Genomic DNA, 20174 nt, shown 5'->3' with positions numbered 1-20174 from the left:
AAATGAAGTTGTATTTTGCGATAGTTCATTAAAATGCCTCTTAAATCACGCTGTCTTCGTAAAAAATTATAAATGAAACTTAAATACATATTCACAGCGGTATCCATTAAGTGTGGCGGCGATAGATATTTAACTAACCCCTCGACTGTGGAAAAAAACCACCCAAATTAAATTGACTTCCGAGCTGAGGCCTGAGGTGTCATATGATGCAGAAAAATGGCTGCAGTGCAGTGGTAAGATGTTGTCTTCTTATTTTACAAACGGTTTATTAACAACTTAAATCTTTAGTATTTAAACACTGAGCCACGCCTGAGCACACGCGTGTAGCGTAGATACGATTGTCGTGCGTTTAATGTTCAGTTAGCGTCGTAAACTAAATGTCAACTTTTTTCAGGCTTGCAACATAACATTAAAGACGAAGAAGCTTTTTATGGTATTATTATGACTGTGACTTTGAATCAGACGCCTTCTTCGGTTACGGTGTAGATTTGGCTTATAACGACATTTTCCCTCCTCGTCTTTTCTGACGATTTTTCACTAGTTCTGCATTTGCCTTGGGTCATTGTCACTGCTGGCCGCAGATACCTGGACCCTACAGAGATTGTACAGGTAGTCAAACTCCTCCAAGATGGCATATTAATAGGTGCCACTGCCACAAGTTTTTGTATGTCTTCTAGCACAGTCTCAAGAGCATGGAGGGGATTTCAGGACACAGGATCGGAGAAGGTCCTTAACCAATCAGCAGGATCACTATCTGCTCTTTTGTGAGGAGCAGGATGAGAACTGTCAGAGCTCCAGCAGGACCCTGGTGTCAATGTCTCTGATCAAACAATCAGAAACAAACTGCATGAAGCTGGCTTGATTGTCCAGCATGGTCTAGTGGGCCCTGTACTCACTGCACAGCACTGTGGCATTTACACTGGCATTTCCCATTGAGTACCAGACCTGGCAGGTCCACTGGCACCCTGTGCTTTTCACAGATGAGAGCAGGTTCACCCTGAGCACATGTGACAGGCATGAAAGAGTCTGTAGAAGTTATCGAGAACATGATGCTGCCTGTAATGTTGTTCACTGTGAGTGGTATGGTGGGTGGTGGCTCAGTAATGCTTTTGGGAGACATATACATGGATGGACGTGCACTCTAACTCTACAGGCAGTGACACCCTGACTGCCATCAGGTATCAAGATGAAACCTTTGAGCCCTACATTGGTGCAGTGGGTCCCAGATTTCTCCTGGTGCACAACAATGCCCAGCCTCATGTGTTGAGAGTATGCAGGCAGTTCCTTGAGGATGATACCGATGTCTGGCTTCCACACTTGCCTGACTTAAATTTAGTAGAACACCTCTTGGACTTTGTTTTGGTCCAACTGCCTCTGTCAGGTTGCACCTCAGACTGTCCAGGAGCTCAGTGATGCCCTGGTCCAGATCTCGGAGGAGATCCCCCTGGACACTATCCATCATCTCATCAGGAGCATTCCCCAACATTGTTCGACATACCTACAAGCATGTGGGGGCTATACAAACTACTGAGTACAGTTTTGAGTTAGTGCAATCAAATTTTGTGTGTTTTGAAGCTTTTAGCCATCTGTAGGTTGATAACGTACCATCCTTTCACTCCTTACCCATTACACAGTCCTTATCAGTGTAGATATCCAACATATTTCTCAGAAATGTAGCAGCCATTCACTTTCCTGTACGTTTATTTCTCCAGATTCTTTTAGACTTTTAATTATGAACCACAGACGATGAAATCAGACATTTCTTTGTAATTTCACACATTCTATGCCTTTCTTTCACAGAGTTGTGCCATAATTAGTTTAGCTTTGTTTGTGTGACTGGGTCATGTTCGTCAGTGCTTTATCAACGATAGCAGGACCAAAAAGCTGTCTTATCTCTTTTGCAACCAGGCGTTCGCATGGCCGCAACTATGACACAGAGCTGCAGAGGTGTTGTCTTGAGGCCGCTCTTGTCGATTTTGGAGACTACCACCCACTCAAACCCATCATGGTATCAGTGTTGAGCTGCATCTCTATTCGCTTTAATTCACTGAAAACATGCAGAAACCTTGTTGTGGTTTTTTTAATGGGCCTGTGACAGGTTTGACCCTCTCTCAATCCATCCAGGTGACCGATACAAAGACCCGCCGTGGGACCCGCAAAGGCAGCACCTCTTCCTCTTCATCCTCCTCTTCCTCAGCACCACCAGACCCTCTGAGCTCCATGCTGGACGGGACCGACCCCCTGTCCATGTTTGCCGCGGCCTCGGCCAGCGAGACGCCACCCATGTCCCACAGCAGCTCCACAGGAGTCAGTGACTTGGACAAATGTAAATCCTGAAGCATGTGCTCATTTGAAAGTGACACTAAATAAAGATGTGCTTTCAGGACCTGGGGAGGAGGAAGAGAGAGAAGGAAGAAGAGGCAGTGGGACCAGATTTTGAACCTTGGTCACTGAAGCGAGGGGAAATCCTGGCCAGGTTCACCACCACCGAAAAACTCTCCATAGTGAGTCCTCTATCGTAGCAGCAAGGCTGTTGTTATGCTTACCTCTTACCCAAGGGCCTGCTGTCTCATAATTTAATGCTGCTTGAAAACATAGTGGAAATGAACCTGATGGCTTCACCAATTAACAAAATATTCAAGAGAGTTTAGCACTTTTTTGATGTTCTAAAATTTAATTATAATTTGTTTTTTCTCCATAGAATCTGTTCATAGGCTCTGACAGAGGTAAGAGCAACCTGTTTCTATCACATATAATGATTTCAGAAAATTTCTGAATGCTTTCAATGTCTATAGTTATCTGTCGTATCGATAAATCCCGTGACAGCATCAGAATATATTCATTTTACTACCTAAATCCTTTCAAATTGCTTTTTTCTGTCTATCATAACCATAAATGGCAGCAAAAACAAAATGGGCAAACAAAAAGAATGTCAGCATCACTTATTAAGTTGTTATTTGGTCTTTAACTTCACAACTTATACATCACTTCCTGTTTTCACTAGGAAAAGCCACCAGTCAAGGATCGGCTGTTTCAGAGAAGGTTCGCACTCGTCTGGAGGAGCTGGATGATCTAGAGGAGGTAGGCGTCCCACTGTTGGCTGGCCTTGCATTATTCTTTCAAGAAATACGATGGGGGATGTTATTGGATCTTCTTGCCTGTGTGTGTGTGCAGGGCTCCCAGAGAGAGCTGCTGAACCTCTCGCAACAGGATTACGCCAACCGCATCGAGGAGCTGAACCAGTCCCTAAAGGAGGCCTGGTCCTCTGACCAGAAGGTCAAAGCCCTGAAGATTGTCATCCAGGTAATGTTTATTTAATTGGTGCTCATTTTAACTGGTGTCGCCTTAATAAATATCACCCCTGATCTGTGATCTGTGCTGCAGTGCTCCAAGCTTCTGTCCGACAATTCGGTGATCCAGTTCTACCCCAGCAAATTTGTTCTCATCACTGATATCCTTGACACATTTGGTCAGTAAAGATTTTTTTCCACAGTTGAACCTGAACAATGTGCAAGTTTTGTGACTCGGGTCCTTGTTGTTTGCAGGCCGGCTGGTGTACGACAGGATCTGGACCATGTGTTCAGACCCACGGCCTTTACCAGGTAAAGTGGAAATGCTGACAATCAACTTAAAGCTTTAAATTCTTCAGAGCATTTAGACGATCCTTGCACCTTCTGAAGTCATGTTGGATTGATTTAGTTTTTGTTAATTCACATTTGACTTTTGTTTGCCACCTCAGATAATTTCACAGTTGAAGATGTGAATGACACCGCAAAGGAGACGTGCCTCAACTGGTTCTACAAGATCGCCTCCATCAGAGAGCTCCTTCCCAGACTGTATCCTTCAACACCCTCACTCAGGATTTCTGTTCATAGTCTGCTTTTGGCTGGAGTTTCATTCACTCGCAGACCTGGTTTTAAAATCAAGTTCAATTCAGTTTTATTTACATAGCACCAAATCTCAACAACAGTCACCTCACCTCTCTTTTAGCAGGAAGTAACCTCCAGCAGAACCAGACTCAGGGAGGAGCACCCATCTGCTGTGACCGGTTAGAGGTGTGGGGAGGGAGACAGGCCAAAAACACAAACTTTGAAAGAGAACCAGATATTAATAATAACGATTAAATGCAAAGTGGCTCAGCTATGTATGTTTGTAAGTAATTTGTATGTAAATTTGGTTCTTTAACCTCGTGATACAGCTATGTTGAAGCTGCCATTCTCAAGTGCAACCGGTTCCTCAACAAATCGTGAGTCCTCACAGTTTATCAGCTGGTTTCCACAAGGATTTTTCTTTAGAAAACGTAAAGATTTAGCAATAATATTTGGAAAATGTCATTTTAATAGCTGTGATGCATCAACCATGTTTGTAAACTGGAATAAAATCATTTGACATAAAGAAAACACCATCTGTCCTGCCACTGTCCGCAGCGGCATTCAGGAGACCCTTCCTCGGTTGAGTGCCATGGTCAGAGGGATTGGAGACCCTCTGGTGGCTGCATATGCCAGAGCTTACCTCTGCAGGGTGAGATGGACTCTGCTCGTCTTTCCTTAATTTCCCTACCTTGCTGATTGTGTTTCTGGGGTGTCCTATTTAGGCTGTTGTTGCTACATCTGCAACCCACTGTGACCCCAGCTTCTCTCCTTCATGTTATGACTTATTTCTGTCTCCTGTCGTTTGTCGTTGATGCCTCTTTTTTCTGAGTGAGCATATTGCAACTCCTCCTGTCCAGATCAGTTGCCATAAAAAAATGCTGCAAATGCATGAACAATGCTATTTTTGACTTGCGCTGTTTACCAGCTTTGTAGGTTTTGTTTGTTTGACACCTATATCCTTCTTTCCAGGTGGGCATGGAGGTGGCCCCCCACCTGAAAGACAGCCTGAACCGCAACTTCTTCGACCTGCTCGGCACTTTTCGACAGATCAGCAGCGAGAACGTCCGGGCCCAGCTGGTGCTGCAGAGGGTGGAGATGCCCGAGTACCTGACACTCTACTCACCTGCCATCAGCTGGATCCTGCAGTGTATCGCGTACAGAGCTCCAGAGGTATTTACTTAGACTTTATTGAAAAAGTGGAGCTCGGTGAGAGCGTCGCAGGGGCACAACCTCAGTGATGTTTCTGCTTTTAATGCTGCTTGTGTTTCTGTTTCAGTCTCTGCTAACAGAGATGATGGAGAGATGCAAAAAACTGGGAAACAAGTGAGTGCTTTAAAATTATTAGTAGCTGTTTCTTGTCATGTGATTTACCTGGAAGTGTCACGATCCTTTTATTTCATAGAAATGACCGTTATTAGCATGGGTTTAGCTAAAGTTGTCACAGAATGTATGGCACAGCACTAATTCATCTTTGCTTTCCCACAGTGCTTTGCTTTTGAATTCAGTAATGAGGGCGTTCAGGCCAGAGTTTGTTGCAGCCAGAGCCACAGACTTCATCGGTATGATCAAAGACTGCGACGAGGCCGGCTTCCCAAAGGTCAGAGAACGTTTCATGTTCACTGCATCTTTTTTCTTACCTTGGTTAAAAACAAAGAAGTCATCTTCTGTTTATTGGATGTGGGGAAATAAGTACAAGATAAAAAATACTTATGAAAAACAACTTGGCAGTAACACAATTTAAAATATCCCAGAGCAAAACAGCTTGGAAAGGGAAAACAATTACACCACAAAAATCATGTCAGAGCTCAGTGAATTAAAGTCTAAATATGGACACAATAAGGAGCTCAAAGCTAAAATGAATGCAGGTATTGTTGGTATGAGGTCAGTGGAAATGAAACTGATGTGCTCAGCTGTATGTGCAGGAAGTGATGCAGAAGGTCTACAGCCACAGTTACATGGCCTCTGCATCAGCTAATGGAGGAATCCAGACAGTGTGTTGATTCCAGCTGGATTCAAACAGCAACACTGATGACAAATTCTCTCCACTCCTTTCCCATGATGATGGCCAGATCTGAAACCTCTCTGTTTCCTCTACAGCTCCTCCAGGATTATAGTCAACACAATCAACTGGTGAAAATTCCTTACTGCCAATAATTTAATGGGAAGGTTTATAAAAGCTGAAGAAAAAGTAGTCATTACACCTTCACATAATTCACAACGAGTATGAAAAATCAATCTCATTGGGTAATAAAGTCATTAAAATATATAAAGGATAGAGGCAGATGTTCAGGTCATTGTCTAAATCTTTTTGGAATGAATTTTGTCTCCTTTTCAGCATCTGTTGTTTGGCTCTCTGGGTCGCAGCCTGGCGTCTGCCGATCCTCCAGAATCCGAGAGGCTGACGATCCTGAATGAAGCCTGGAAAGTCATCACCAAAGTCCGCAGTCCTCAGGTTCTGAACCGCTGACAGTAGTTTTCAAAAGGTCCCGTTATTCCTGCCAGAATGTTCCAGATTGTTACTGAAAATCTCATTTTGGTTTGCAGGACTACATCAACTGTGCTGAAATCTGGGTGGAGTTTACCTGCAGACACTTTACAGTGAGTAGAAAGCAGTCAAACACAAATTTTATTTATTTATGTTTTGGAAATGCACTACCTTTCTTAATCCTCTCTCTGCGTGACTGTCAGAAACGGGAGGTCAACACGATTTTGGCTGACATCATCAAACACATGACCCCTGACCGAGCATTCGAGGACGCCTACCCTCAGGTTGGTGCACGATGCTTCCCTGAATCTCTGCTACTCTCCATCCTCCTCTTTCCTTCTGCTCTGTACTAACTGTCTCGTGTCTGTTCTGCGTGTAGCTGCAGTCGGTGATCAGGAAGATCCTCACCTACTTCCACGACTTCTCTGTCCTCTTCTCCATGGTGAGCTTCTACAGCTTGAGCTGCAACGATGAAACTGTGATTCCAGTGCCATAAGTCGAGCTACATTTTCAGTTTTTGCTCTTTTCGGTTCTTCAGGAGCGATTCCTGCCGTTCCTGGACATGTTCCAGAAGGACAGCGTGAGGGTGGAGGTCTGCAAATCCATCATGGAGGTCTTCATCAAGTAAGAGTTCGTTAAAGTCATGAGATTATTGAGAGTTGTGGCAGAAACGTTGATGTTTCGTATTGATGTTCTACTCTGTTCTCTGGCCTTTAGACACCAGGTGGAGCTCACCAGAGACCCGGTGATCCTCAACGCCATGCTGCACATCTGCAAGACCATGCACGACTCTGTCAAGTAGGGTATTCGTTTGTGTGTGTTATACAGACGTATGCTACTTTCATATCTGTGACTTAAAGTTGTCGTTTCAGCTGTGTTCGTGCGGTAGCGCATTTATTTTTCTCTTTGTCTTGAAGTGCTCTTACTCTCGAAGACGAGAAAAGATCTTTGGCTCTGCTGATCATCGGCTTCATCCGCATGGTGAGATTATCACATCTATTATATTATGTCAACAACAATCACAACTTCTGTTTCGGCCTCTTGTATTGCATTGTTTTGATCTGCATCTGTTGTTTTTGTTTCAATTTTGGGGTTAAAATTTTTTTCTCTGCACTTCAGGTTTCCTTTGGTCGTGACTTTGAGCAGCAGTTGAGTTTCTGTGTGGAGGCTAGAGCCACCTTCTGTAACCTGGAGCCTGTCCTGGTGCAACTCATTCATGTAAGCCTGTGTTTGGCATTTCAGCATTAAGTGACAGAAGCCACAACGCCATCTCCTTCATGTAACCTTGTCGTTTACAGACGGTGAACCAGCTGGCCATGGAGACCAGGAGGGTGATGAGAGGGAATCACTCCCGCAAGACCGCTGCTTTCGTCAGAGTGAGTCCACACATGCAGTCTCTAATCATTTCACATCACCGTACGTTCCTCTTGGATGACTTTTTAGCAATGCCAAAGGAAAAGTCAAAAAACCACAGACTGTATATAAAAGACAGTCAACATTAGCATTTTGGCTAATGCTAATTTATCACCTAATGCTAGCAAGCTTTTTTTATAGGCTTGTCTTACAGAAATAACATTGCATGAAATTTTCCTCTCCCTCTCTCTTTTAGGCATGTGCCGCCTACAGTTTCATCACCATCCCGTCTCTCAGCAGCATCTTCAGTCGACTCAGCCTCTACCTGTTGTCCGGTCAGGTTGCTTTGGCCAATCAGTGTCTGTCCCAGGGTAAGTAGCTGTCTCATTCGAGATTTAAGTTTAAGATTTAGTTGATCAAAACTTGTGTCCCTAATGTTTTTACTGTATTGCGATCATTTCTGTTTCTCTTGTCCTTCCCACGCCTTTTCTGACTCGTTCTCCACCTTCCTTCTTCCAGCCGATGCTTTCCTAAAGGCAGCCGTAAGCATTCTTCCGGAGGTTCCTCGCTCCATCAGCGTGGAGGGAAAACTTCGCTCTTCTGAAAGCTTCCTCGTGGACTTTATCAACAGCTTCTTGGCAACGCTGCTGGTTATCCCGGTAAGGTTCATTACGGTTCAGAGGTGGGTTTACAGGAGACGGACCACACCTGTAATCGCCCATTTTTGTCTCAGTTCAGCTTGACAAATGTTTTGATTTTTGTTGTTGTTGTCTTTTAACAGGACCATCCAGAGCATGGGGTGCTCTACTTAGTCCGGGGTCTGCTCAACATGGTCCAGGATTATACCTGGGAAGACAACAGCGATGCAAAGGTGCGGGTTTACATCAGTGCTCTGCCCCTGCTGGCAGCCATGAGCCAGGAAACCTATCTGTACTCTATCCCCAAAGGTAACGGCACACACGTAAACACTGAATTTACATCAGAGAGCTCTAACAAAGACAGACTTTTACAGATTTTCCCCAGGCTAATTTCTGTAAGCCCTAAAAGTTAAGAGTTTCACGCGTTGAGCTTTTACTTGTGACGTTTCCTGTTCTTGTCACATGTACAGTTGAGGACAGTGCTGTTTTCAACAAGTCTCTCACACGTCTCCAGAGGGATTCCAGTCCATTCTTTTTTTTTTTTAAGGAATCTCTCAAGCTCTTCTTTATCTCTCTATTGCCAAGAAAGCTATATTTTGAAATTGGAAATCCAAAAGATCACTACTCCCGAACCACTGGATCAGTCTTATTACAGAATACGTGACTTTAGAGAGAATAATGTATTACCACAGAAATAATATATCTTCATTTAATGACATCTGCTACATGCTTCTGACTTATCTCGGTTTGGATCAGACGCCAGGGGCTGAAACCAAGCACATCTCCACAAACACACAAACTTACAACTTACTGTTGTGTATCGTAACTGATCGTCCTCAATCTTATTAAGATTTTTTATTAACATGGTTATTAGATATTAGATACATGTGTGTGTGTGTGTGTGTGTGTGTGTGTGTATAGATAGATAGATAGATAGATATATAATTTATTTTATTTATATATAGAGATATATATAATTTATTTAATATTATGTATTAGCTAATGTATTACTATTACATATTACAATGTTTTAGATAGACATGTAAATACCCCACAAATAAAAAGCAGTAGTATGTAGTAGTAGTATAGTATAAACATACTAGTAGTATGTTTAGAAATGCTAAGGAAATGAAAAAATTAAAGTCCCTTGTTCTGCAAATTCCACAGGGGGGTAATAATTCTGTCTTCATCTGTAGTAAGACAGTGAGGAGTTTTCCCCGTTAATCTAATTATTCTGTTTCCTGGCTCAGTGGATTCTAATGACACGCTCTATGGCGGAGATCCCAAATTCCTATCAGAGATCAACAAGCTGTGTGAGACTCTGATTGGACAGATCCTCGACCACCTGAAGACACTCGGTCGTGATGAGGTGAGGATGCGGTGCTTAGATGTGTCTAAATTCAAAAACAAAAAGCAACTGCTTCCATGGCTGAAGGAATTATTTTAAAGAAAAATAATCTGGTTTTAGTGAAAATCCAGATTTCAAGCTTGCCAAAATCTGGATGCTGTGTAACCAAAGTTATGCTGCCTTCATGTACATGTGGGAATGAAAACCAAAAACTGGAAAACCACGCTGACATGCATTTCCCACTCTCTTGCAGCAGAGCACACGCCGCCAGGGCGCTCTGGCCTTCTCCCTGTTTGGTGTCCTGCTGGCTCACGGTGATCTGAGGAACAACAAGCTGAGCCAGCTGGCAGTCAACCTTTGGAACCTCAGCCACAAACATGGATGCTGCGAGACCCGCACCTCCGTGAGTTCATGTTTCAGAGCACCGAGGCCCACTCTGTACACTTTAAATCTGCTGTATTTGTGAATGCAGCCTCACTGACTTCTCATCTTTGTCTGCTGCAGGTTCGGACTCTGGAGTTCATCAAACATCAGACTCAGCAGCCGGACATGACTCATCTGTCAGATATGGTCCAGAGGCTCACGCTGCAGTCTCGCACCTGAGCTCCACACTCAATGACGTGTTACACTGCTCAATTTAAATTTGTGTAAATAAAACCTAACAAAGGAATTTTATATGCCTGTTTTCTGTGTCTTGTGTAGACTTTTATATAGTCTGAGTACTTGAATCAGATCACCTTGACACCTTTAGTGTGTTGACTGTCCAAGACTGCAAGACGGTGGCCTCCAGCTGAGTGATTTATTCTGCAAATGACACAAACAGCCTCCCACCAAACTAAAATAGGCCTTGCTAGGGGATAAAGGACCCCACATACTTTTATCAGGAGCTGAACCACCACCTTTAAACCTCTGATAAGCTGCAGCCTCACAGCCCAAGTTAATGACACAAGTTTAAATGGTTTCACAGAGAAACTCCTCTGTCTCGCTGGTGCTAGCTGTTTTACCAGCTTATAATTTTTGTAGTTCCCAGTGCTTGCAAATAAATAACAACAAGGAAGCCGTTTCACATTCTCACACTCTTCTCAGTTGTAGTTTATTTTCTTATTTAGTGACAGCTGAAAAGTCAAACACTTCGCTTTAGCTCTCAAAGGACAAAATGATCAGAAACAGCAGCAAACAGTCGTGATGACGCTCACCGACACACACTGCAGGCCTTTGGTCACACACTTCTTCCTGGTAACAACAGGACACATCTGACTAAACTGACTTTCAGGTTAAGAAAACAAAATTATTTTTTTCCCTTTGCTTACAAAACTCAAAGGATGCTGTGAAAAATTAACACTGAATAAAAATGTAACTGACAACACGGTAACACGTGCTTGGATGTACTCGCCTGAAAGTCATTTTGGCCTGAATTTCCCTTTTGGAAGGTGGACCCGGATCTGTGGGGTAACAGAAGCCAGCAGGATGAACCTAGTTCTGAATGTTTCATGACTAACAACAGCCGTTTAAATAGGAGGATTTCTGACGACAACTGCAGAAAGAAATGGTCTCTCTCCAACACGAGATAAACACTGACGACACGGAGCGTCTACACTATTCAGTCTGTCCCTCTGCAGCTGCCCGATTCTGTGGGGAATGTCAGTAATGATGTGTTTCAATAAATTATTCTGACTGCTATTTATTAGCATACCTACTGTCTTCATTTTATTTAATATACTTAAATGCAAAAAACACAAAAACTGAAGTTCCCCAGAAATTAATGTATTGAATTATCAGACCATTTAATGTTTGTTTTTTTAATGTATTTCATTGGTTATTTGCTGTTCTTTTTATTTTATTATTAATATTGGCCTTTTAGGACTTCCACAGCCCAACACCTAACTACATAAAAGTAAACTAGAACAGCCCTCAGAGAGCAGAGACGCTTTATTTTTTTGCAGTTTTAAAAAAAGCGACGGAGATGTGGATTAAAATCTGTTTCTTTGCTGATGGGAAGAAAAATGTTTAACCAAATAAAGATTACTTTACACTGGAAGACCTGTAGACATTCCAATTTTTCTGCCATTTATTGAAGGAAAAGTGTTGCACACCTTTTTCAAATAATCAGGGCTGAAAAAGGTGTTTTCAGATAACATGGAGCACAATTGGGACTTCGAAAAACAGACTGACAAGACCTGAAGTTATCACAAGTCACAATGAGAAGTTCTCAATGTGAGTAAAAGACAAGAACGCTGTGCTCTCCGAGGGCCGATGACTTTAACACTGATAAGCAGCAGCTACTGAATGAATCATGCTTCTTATTTCGCACCGACTGAACTGATGTTTCACCGCCTCCAAGAAAAACCTGGTTTGGACCTAAAACAGAGGCGCGAGAACGAGAGTGAAGCAGCTGGTTTAAATATTAGCAATTTACAACATGCGATGCAAGTTTAAGTCTAACAAACGTTCATTTCACAGTGTCCGATTTCGCTCCTTTCATAAAAAAAGGTCACTTTTGCAGCTGTGTAAGTGCTTTAAAATTTGATGTCTTGCAGTTGGAACAAAAAGTCAAATCCGAGGGTTTTTTATTCTCTTTTTTTTGGGGGGGGGGGGGGGGGGGGGGGGCAGAATTCATCTTGGAGATTTAAAGCAACTCAGCAGCAGTTCAGCCAGCATAGGGCAAAAAGTTGAACCACACAACAACGGAGCCGTTTGATACAGACAGCTGTGTGTTTGCAGTAGTGTTACACAACAGAAATGACACTGCAGAATGGTTTGTTTGGTGGATGTTTAAGGTGCAACGTGACCTCTGATAATAACTTCAGAGCTCTGATGGGGTTTTTTTTTTTTTTTAAATGTCCATTAAACCGCAGATGAGATGCTGAAACCTGACCTCAACTAAAAAGCATAATTTAATATCCTACTGAGAGAAGATGATGAAGAAGAAACCTGTAACGGAATAAGTTGAAAAACGCCAACAGCAGCTATACCGTGGCAAGTTGGAGACTTGCTGTGAGTCAACTAAACCCTCTTATCTGCGACATTATGTCATGGAGACAGACTTGTGATGCTGTCCTCTCCACTGAGACTCCAACTACCTCCTAGGAGCAGGTTTTCACAAGCAGAGAGGACAGTTGTGATGTCTTGTTTAAAAATCTTACACCCTTAAAAGAACAAAAATGATGATTAAAATAATTGTATATAACAGTTCAACACAAAAACAGTTTGCAGTTTGGCGTTGTCAGTCCAGGCAGTGCTGACGGGGGTGTTTTTTTGTATTTGTTTGTTTTGCCGGTCCAATAGTTTTTCTTTCTTGCTTTTTTTTGACTGGATGATTTGAGAGATGATGTTTCTGTTAAACAGCACACCTCTGAAATCACAGACCACCACCGTGCCCTGACCCCGCGGTGGACCTGAAGGAAGGAGGCTGGGTGGTCTTATTCATTATTTTTCGTGTGTTTGTTCTTGATTCCCTCGTCCCAGGCTGCGTGCTCAGTCTAATTCTATGGGGCTGTCCTCTGGAGGTTCTTCAGTTCCGTCATCCTCCTCACCCGAACCCATCAGGCTGTTCAGCAGATTGCCTGCAAGGTGCAAAACAGCAATCATCATTCTTTCAAAGGCTGCTGCAAAGCCAACTGAGGTGAAATAGGGCTGTGCGATATATCGGGATATGAGATTTTGGTCATAAGACATCTATCGTCCCGATAACGATATAAATCACAGAAATGTAACATTTTCTGTAAATTCTGTGAATCGCAGGCAGCTCGACTTGTGTAAAGTGTTTCCAGCTGGGTGTCGTGTAGCTGGAGTCGAGTGTTTTAACTGATGCATCAAACTATACATTTTTAGACATAAGTTGTAACAGCCGCCGTTTCTTTGAGAGTATTTATTACACGCCGTGCTGCGGGAAAAAGCCTGTTCTAACGTTTGAGTCTAACATTTATTTTTTAGCACCTGACGGCTTTTTGCTTCTCATCCGTAAGTACTCTGCATACTTTTACGTGACTCAGTTTATTTTGAAAAGTCTCAACAGAATCTTGAGCTTTATTGTGAAAGGTTTATGTGGAAACAAGCAGACACGCAATGGTTTTACTGTCATTGTTGCTAACAACAACGCATAAAAACAGGCGCTTGTCCCTCCGTAGTGTGGTTATATTAAACATAAGAGAAAGAGAGAACTTTAAGAAATTAATATAGCCGCTACAGTGACCATCAAAACGATGAAAAAAAATATTGCCATAAACAGTTTATTTTGCGACACCACGAAACAAACTATAGCGTAAAATGAAACGATAGGTGTTTTTATATCATCATCCGATATATATCTTTATATCGAACAGCCCTAAGGTGAAATATATCTTTATTTTACTGACAAGGAACACAAAAAACAACTGCAGGAAAACATTTAAACTTTAATAATTTAAAAGATTTGGATTAAACATTTCCAGCGGTAAGCTGAGCCATCCATCACGGTCTCCATTTCTGCTCTTTCGTATTTGGCCACAAGCCTCCTTCTGTCAGAGCATCTGCCACCTTATTAGTCTCCTACTTCAAATTCCAACAGAGACGTAAAAAAGAGAAATAGAAATCTCAAATAGAAACGGATAAGGTTAATATCCAGCTTTTTAAACTGTTTTGGTGGTCTGGTGACACAAAGTGTTTATGTCCATGTGGCCACTGAAACTACAGTGATGATATTCCCCTCATTTTTTTTTTTTTTTTAAACATACAAGTTCCTGGGGGTTAAAACCAGGTCAGACAGCCTACATTCTACATGGGTAAGAGTCACGACTACAAACAGTTCCTTTAATTAAGCTGCCTGTTATTTTACATCTTGTCTAATAGCTTTTGAAGCACCTTCATAAATGATGCAGACGCTTCAGGTAGTTTCTTGGTAGCATCACATTCAAAAGTAGCTGGTGATGAAAAACATCGCTATCAGTTTTTCTCTTCATCTTGCTGGTAAGTCTATTAACGTGTGTGTGTATATACACATCAGTTGTGTTTGCCAACTCACCTAGTAGTCCGCCATACGATGGGGACTGTTTGGGTGGAACGCCAAAGAAAAGCTGTCCTATTCTGTCGAGATACTGAGGAGTCACAAAAATGTCAAGAGAGAGAGGAAGAGAGGATTACACCTGAGTAGAGTCTGTGTTTACAGGCAGTTTAACCCCATGATGCGACTTCAATGACAGACTTTCTCCAACATCTTTAACCAAATGAATTCAAAGGTTAAGTTAGCCTAGTGCACATGGCGTAGTCATTTGTTACATACATTCTGGGCAAAGACAAACAGTAGAAGCTGCAGCTCAACACTCACCTCATTATACATGGGATCCCTCTTCAGGGAAGGCTGATATTGCTCACATAACACTGTGAAAACTGTTAATTTACCCCTAAAGAAAACAAACAAAAAGCATCTAAATGATGAAAACAATTCACTGATATTTTTAAGCTTACTTCTGTCAGGCATGATAAGCAAACTCAACAATCCCAACATCTGTCCTCACCCGTCCACTGCCAGCAGCAGAAACCAGATAAAGTTTAGTAGAGGCTGCACGAAAGGAGGGCCCCTCTCTATGGACGGGTGTTTCTCTGTGTACGTGCTGAACACCACGGAAGCGCTGTTTTTGTTCTTTAAGCAGAGGAACCTGGAGGGTTTGAGAGTTGAGAGAAGAAAGGGAGAGTTATGGAGATGGCATGATAATAAAGGTAAATGATGCTCAAAGCCTCTTTGAAGAAATGGCTGACAGACTAAAAATAGATGCAGCTGCTGGTCGACATGTTGGAGATGGATGCGTCAGTACCATTTTCTCCATTTCTACCGCTTCTGAACACCGACACTATACTCAATACTCCTGAGGGGTAAACTGCAAACCAAGCTCCACACAGCTAGGCTTTTTTGTATTTAGCTGGTTCAACAAAACCTAAATCCCCCGTTTATAACAGGAATCACTAGCACTGTCATCAAATTTCTCTGTTAAGGTGGAATTTCTGTTTCAGACTCTGCGCTTGGTCACTCACATAAAAATGCATGTCATGTGACTCTTCTGCACAAAAGGATTCCTATGAGTGCCACCTACTCCAATCAGAAACATTAGAAAACCACAGATGAATTGCCCTCTAACCTAATAACTGGTTGTGTTATCTTTGGCTGCAAGACCTGCAATCAAGCATTTGTCATAACTGCCTGTTTAGTGTCATGCCCAACATCTCAATCAGATTTTAGTCTGAACTTTGACTAGGACACTCCAAAACCGTGACTTATTGAGTTATTTATTCATTTATGTTTAATCATTCAGAGATGGGATGCATAAGTGTACTTGAGCTTCAAGTCATGAACTGATGGTCGAACATTCTCCTTCAGGAGAAAGCAGAATTCATGGTGCCATCAGTTACAGCAAGTCATGCAGGCGCCAAAGCAGCTCCAGACCATCACACTACCACCACCATGCGTGACTGTTGGTATGAACTTTTTATGAAATGCTGTCTTAGTTTTACCACAGAATATTTCCCAAAAGTCTTGGGGATCATCAAGATGGTTTTTTTTTTTTGAAAATGTGAGACTTTGTGTTGTATTTGGCCTCCTTGGAGCTCTCTCTGATGTCTTGATCAAACAGATCTGGGGTTTAGCTAATGAAATCAAACTCAGCTTTCCAAAAAACAAAACAAAAAAAACCCCACTGTTAAATTTAGCTCGATGACCTGGATGACTGAGAACCTTCACAGACTTAAATTTAGCTCCCTCCCCGTTTCCTAATTTTGCATCTGAGAATGTGACAAGGTGACAGTTCACTTACTGTAGGACGGCCTGCGCCACAAACATGTCAACCTCACTGCGGAAGCCTCGTGATGCTGAATACTCCACCAACATGTGTGCACAGCCCTCCCCGTCAGAGGAATGCAGGAAGTGATAACGAGACTCACTGTAGTTTTGCTCTGACGATTTAAAAGAAAAATACAACAACATCTTAATTTCCAAGATGGCAACATCAGGACAGTAATGATGTAGCAAGCAAAACAAAACAACGTTACCAGGAAAGACACCAAACAGGATGTCATTATACACAGAAGATGTCATGCGAGCATAATTAGTCAAGACGGACTGATACAAGGAGCAAATGCCCCGTGTTTCTAGAATAAGGACACACTCTGACCTTGTGATATGACACTATGTTTTAACACATACAAAGCTATTGAATTTTAAACCCAGTTTCAAAAAAAGTTGAAACCCTGTGTATAATATAAATAAAAACAAAATGCAGGGATTTCATAAACCCACAAACTCCTTTTATTTAAAATAGAATAGCCATTGTTTGAAATGAAAAAAAAATGCACCATTGTTTTAAAAGATTAGTTCATTTTGAATTTGATGGCAGTTAAAATGTCTCAAAGGTGTTTTAAAGACATTGGATGTTGCACCCTTTTCAACAAAAATGTTGGAAAGGGTGCAACAAAAGGCTGGAAATGCAAGTGGCACAAAAAGAAACAGTGAGAGGAATATTTTCTAAACTAACTGGAAAGCGGTCAGTAACATGATTGGGTTTTAAAAACGGCATCTTAGAGAAGCAGAGTAAAGTATGTAAAGATTGGCAGAGTTTCACCAATCTGCAAAAAACAGTCTACAACTTGTGTAACAATGTCAAAATAATGTTCTTAAGTGTAAAGCTGTGAACACTTTGAATATCTCATCTATCTGTACAGATTTTAGAGCAACATATGCTCCCATCTGGATGTCTTTTACATCGAAGGCCTTGCATATCTCAGTGAGACAATGCCAAACTGCAGCTACTACTACTACAACAGCATGGCTCCTTACTAGAAGAAGATGTAGGTGGTGAACTGTCCTGCCTGCAGTACATTACACTCTCACCAACTGAAAACATTTAGTGCTTCATGAAGCAAAACTTCAGCAACAGTCAGGACTATAAAGCAGCTGGAATCTCTATAAGACAAGAATGGGACCCTTTTGCTAACATTCTCCCAAGAGTCAAAGAACTGCTCTCCTCAGCTCGAGGAGACTTGTTGGAGATGTGTTGCTGCCGTCAAATTCAAAATGAGCTAATATTTTTCTTAAAATAGTTCTTCTCAGTTTAAACACTTGATATGTTTTCTATGTTCTATTGTAAATAACATATGTACTTGTGTGATTTGTGAATCATTGCATTCTGATTTTATTTACATTTCACACAGAGCCCCAATTTTTTTGGAATAGGGTGTTGTGTGTCTTCTCTGAGTAGTCTAGACATCATACACACCCACAATTAAATCTAGTGTGTATGTGCATCGAAACATTTTGTATGTTTTTTATTGATCAAGCCAATCAGCCATTGACAAAGTGTGCAATCTGGCATTAATTATTACTTTGCAGTCATGGGTTCACTGTTACTAATCAATATATCTCACAGACTATCAGTAAACCGATGGTGTCTACTGATATCTTAATACGTACATTTAAAAACCTTCTACTCTCTGCGCTACATAATCAACATGATCAACTTTTACCTTTCCACAAAGTGACAGCAAGCAGCTGGTGTAGTTTTGGATGACCCAACTTGCCAGACCCTCCTGTGGACCATTTCAAGGCTCTGGAAACAAATGCTACTCTCTCTGGAGAGTTCTGGTCCATCTGGCTGAACAGGTTAGCCAGATATTCTTAAAAAAATAAATAAATAAATCAGAGAAATATAAATGAAATGCCCTGTTGTGCAGACTTCTTTGACTATCATGAGGATTTATTGCTACATCATTTGCGATCAGTTATACACACAGATAGAGAAGTGAGATTTAGCTGATCAATTATTTATTATATGAAGCACAAATCCACAGTTCAGCTATTGCAGCAGTTAATGATCAGGATATGTTTGATAAGCTGCACATATTCTATATGTGATTTTAGTTTGGTAATATTTATTTCAATAGAAAAAATGTATTTACCACTATTTACAAGAAGTCTTGTAGATGAACTTTAAAACACAAAGTCTTGCACCCACCTAATATTTCATCTTCAACTTTTGTCTCAGATTTCTCCAAAACCTCCAGCACCAGCATGGACAGATCTGCTGCGCTGTTTTGCTGCAAACCAAAACACAGCAAGTGTAATTTTTTTTTTTTTTTTTTTTTTAAATCTACACCGTCAGGAACTGTCTGGAACTTGGGTTAATGATCTACTATAAAATATTATAATTACACAAAACAAGTCAATTATTACAGCCAAAATTATTTGCTTTCTAACAAACTCAGTGCTGCATGTACCTGGTTGTAGCTGAAGAAGAGCAATGCTCCGTTATACATCAGCTCCCTGGCCTCCGCATGTTTCCCCTGTGACATGTACCTGATGCAAGACAGAGTATCAGTATTACACAAGAGATGACACTATCCGTTTCCAAGGCACACTAGCTCAGTCCTGCTTCCCTTCTTTTTCACAGCAGGTATCAATGAAGGAAAACAATATTTTAGACTCCCTTTATTTCCAGGTGTTAACACTTCAATCATGAAAACCAGTGAATGAGCAGGCCAACACTCACCCACTGTGAGAGAAAGAACGTTTTCAAATTGGATTCAAATAGGTTTATAGCACCTTTTTTTTTTTTAATTAAAAGCTGGTGATACGGAGCTAAGCAGTATTGCACCTTGACTAATAATGTTATTGCACTAAATAGAGCTCAGATTTCATAGTGTTGGAGCAGGGAGTTAAGACTGAGCTTTTATGACAAAAACTGGAACACTCAACAAACGCTTAGGCTTATTCAGGTCTCTAAATGGACAGGCTGTGAATGAAGACACGTTTGCTAGCGTTAACACGTCCAGCCATCTCGGTCCAGACCGCGACAGTGCAGAATGTTGCTAACTGGCTAACTCAGCCGGACATCTTCAACTAACAAGTTTTTGCAACCTCAGCAGTTACTAAAATAGTTAGCCGCTAGATTCGGTTATGTACGAATAAAGAGACTTTCAAGTTACACATAAAAGCAGAATATCTGTGGTAGGCATTGTCCGGGTAGCTAACTACACTTCAGCCATCAAAAGCAAACACATAGCTGGCTAACTAGCATTAGTTAGCAGTCCCGTTTTGAGACTAGATGGAAAACGCGACCGTCCAAACAAACACAAGGATCACGAAGAGTGGGTGGGCCCGCTGTGAAAGCAGACCAATCACAGACAGTCAGGTGTAGAAGCAAGGTTGACAGCAGAATGATCTGGAACAGGCAGGCCTCGAAGCCAAACGGCAATTATAACCGAATGAACAAGCGTAAAAACGAAGTCTCACCTAAAAAATAAAGTCCTGTACATCTGATGTGCTTCATAATAATCCCCCTTTTCTACGCTGGCTCGCAGTTTTCCTTCCACCCTCTGTACGCCTCCACGGTTTCTGGCACTGGAGCACCTCAGAGACTCCTGCTCCGACATCGTTGCTCCTCCGTAGCAGCAGCAGCACACCCAGCGACCGTTGACAGGGTGAACCCGGAAAGCTTTAAACTTAATGGACCCTCGTC

The 20174-nt window shown here is 41.8% G+C and overlaps 2 protein-coding genes across 3 annotated transcripts; one reads left to right on the top strand and one right to left on the bottom strand.

The window, feature by feature from the left end:
• Positions 1 to 15: 15 nt before the first annotated feature.
• On the top strand, positions 16 to 12308 carry vps35l (VPS35 endosomal protein sorting factor like). Of its 2 annotated transcripts, none has more exons than XM_080871952.1 (30): positions 16 to 233; positions 1909 to 2008; positions 2125 to 2307; positions 2385 to 2504; positions 2702 to 2726; positions 3005 to 3081; positions 3175 to 3303; positions 3385 to 3469; positions 3546 to 3602; positions 3740 to 3836; positions 4199 to 4246; positions 4428 to 4521; positions 4842 to 5042; positions 5149 to 5195; positions 5358 to 5469; positions 6208 to 6324; positions 6417 to 6470; positions 6561 to 6641; positions 6737 to 6799; positions 6896 to 6981; positions 7075 to 7155; positions 7275 to 7338; positions 7477 to 7575; positions 7656 to 7733; positions 7967 to 8081; positions 8230 to 8369; positions 8492 to 8657; positions 9599 to 9717; positions 9953 to 10099; positions 10201 to 12308. In XM_080871952.1, the coding sequence occupies exons 1-30, from the start codon at positions 217 to 219 to the stop codon at positions 10297 to 10299; spliced, it is 2901 nt and encodes a 966-aa protein (XP_080728078.1). In that variant the 5' UTR covers positions 16 to 216; the 3' UTR covers positions 10300 to 12308. The 2 variants fall into 2 exon arrangements, with proteins under 2 accessions (XP_080728078.1, XP_080728077.1); XM_080871951.1 differs by having other exon boundaries at positions 9950 to 10099.
• Positions 12293 to 20133, bottom strand: get4 (guided entry of tail-anchored proteins factor 4). The gene is made up of 9 exons (XM_080871960.1): positions 19949 to 20133; positions 18934 to 19012; positions 18672 to 18753; positions 18184 to 18333; positions 16479 to 16617; positions 15189 to 15329; positions 14999 to 15074; positions 14696 to 14768; positions 12293 to 13259 (listed from the first exon to the last, which is right to left on the bottom strand). The coding sequence occupies exons 1-9, from the start codon at positions 20086 to 20088 to the stop codon at positions 13171 to 13173; spliced, it is 969 nt and encodes a 322-aa protein (XP_080728086.1). The 5' UTR covers positions 20089 to 20133; the 3' UTR covers positions 12293 to 13170.
• Between the last annotated feature and the right edge of the window lie 41 nt (positions 20134 to 20174).

This window comes from Rhamphochromis sp. 'chilingali', assembly GCF_963969265.1.
Source record: "Rhamphochromis sp. 'chilingali' genome assembly, chromosome: 22".
NCBI lineage: Eukaryota > Metazoa > Chordata > Actinopteri > Cichliformes > Cichlidae > Rhamphochromis > Rhamphochromis sp. 'chilingali'.
The sequence above is the reverse complement of the archived record's forward strand: the minus strand, read 5'-3'. Positions and strand labels throughout refer to the sequence as shown.

Bases quoted from the DNA above. Each gene is read 5' to 3' on its own strand.
- vps35l (XM_080871951.1), top strand. The intron at 6,642-6,736 runs GTTGGTGCACGA...TTCTGCGTGTAG, and splicing joins TCGAGGACGCCTACCCTCAG to CTGCAGTCGGTGATCAGGAA. The intron at 8,082-8,229 runs GTAAGTAGCTGT...TCCTTCTTCCAG, and splicing joins CAATCAGTGTCTGTCCCAGG to CCGATGCTTTCCTAAAGGCA.
- get4 (XM_080871960.1), bottom strand. From the start codon at position 20,088: ATGTCGGAGCAGGAGTCTCTGAGGTGCTCCAGTGCCAGAAACCGTGGA. The intron at 14,769-14,998 runs GTGAGTGTTGAG...GTGACTCCTCAG, and splicing joins GGGATCCCATGTATAATGAG to TATCTCGACAGAATAGGACA. The intron at 13,260-14,695 runs GTGAGTTGGCAA...TGCACCTTGCAG, and splicing joins ATCGTATGGCGGACTACTAG to GCAATCTGCTGAACAGCCTG.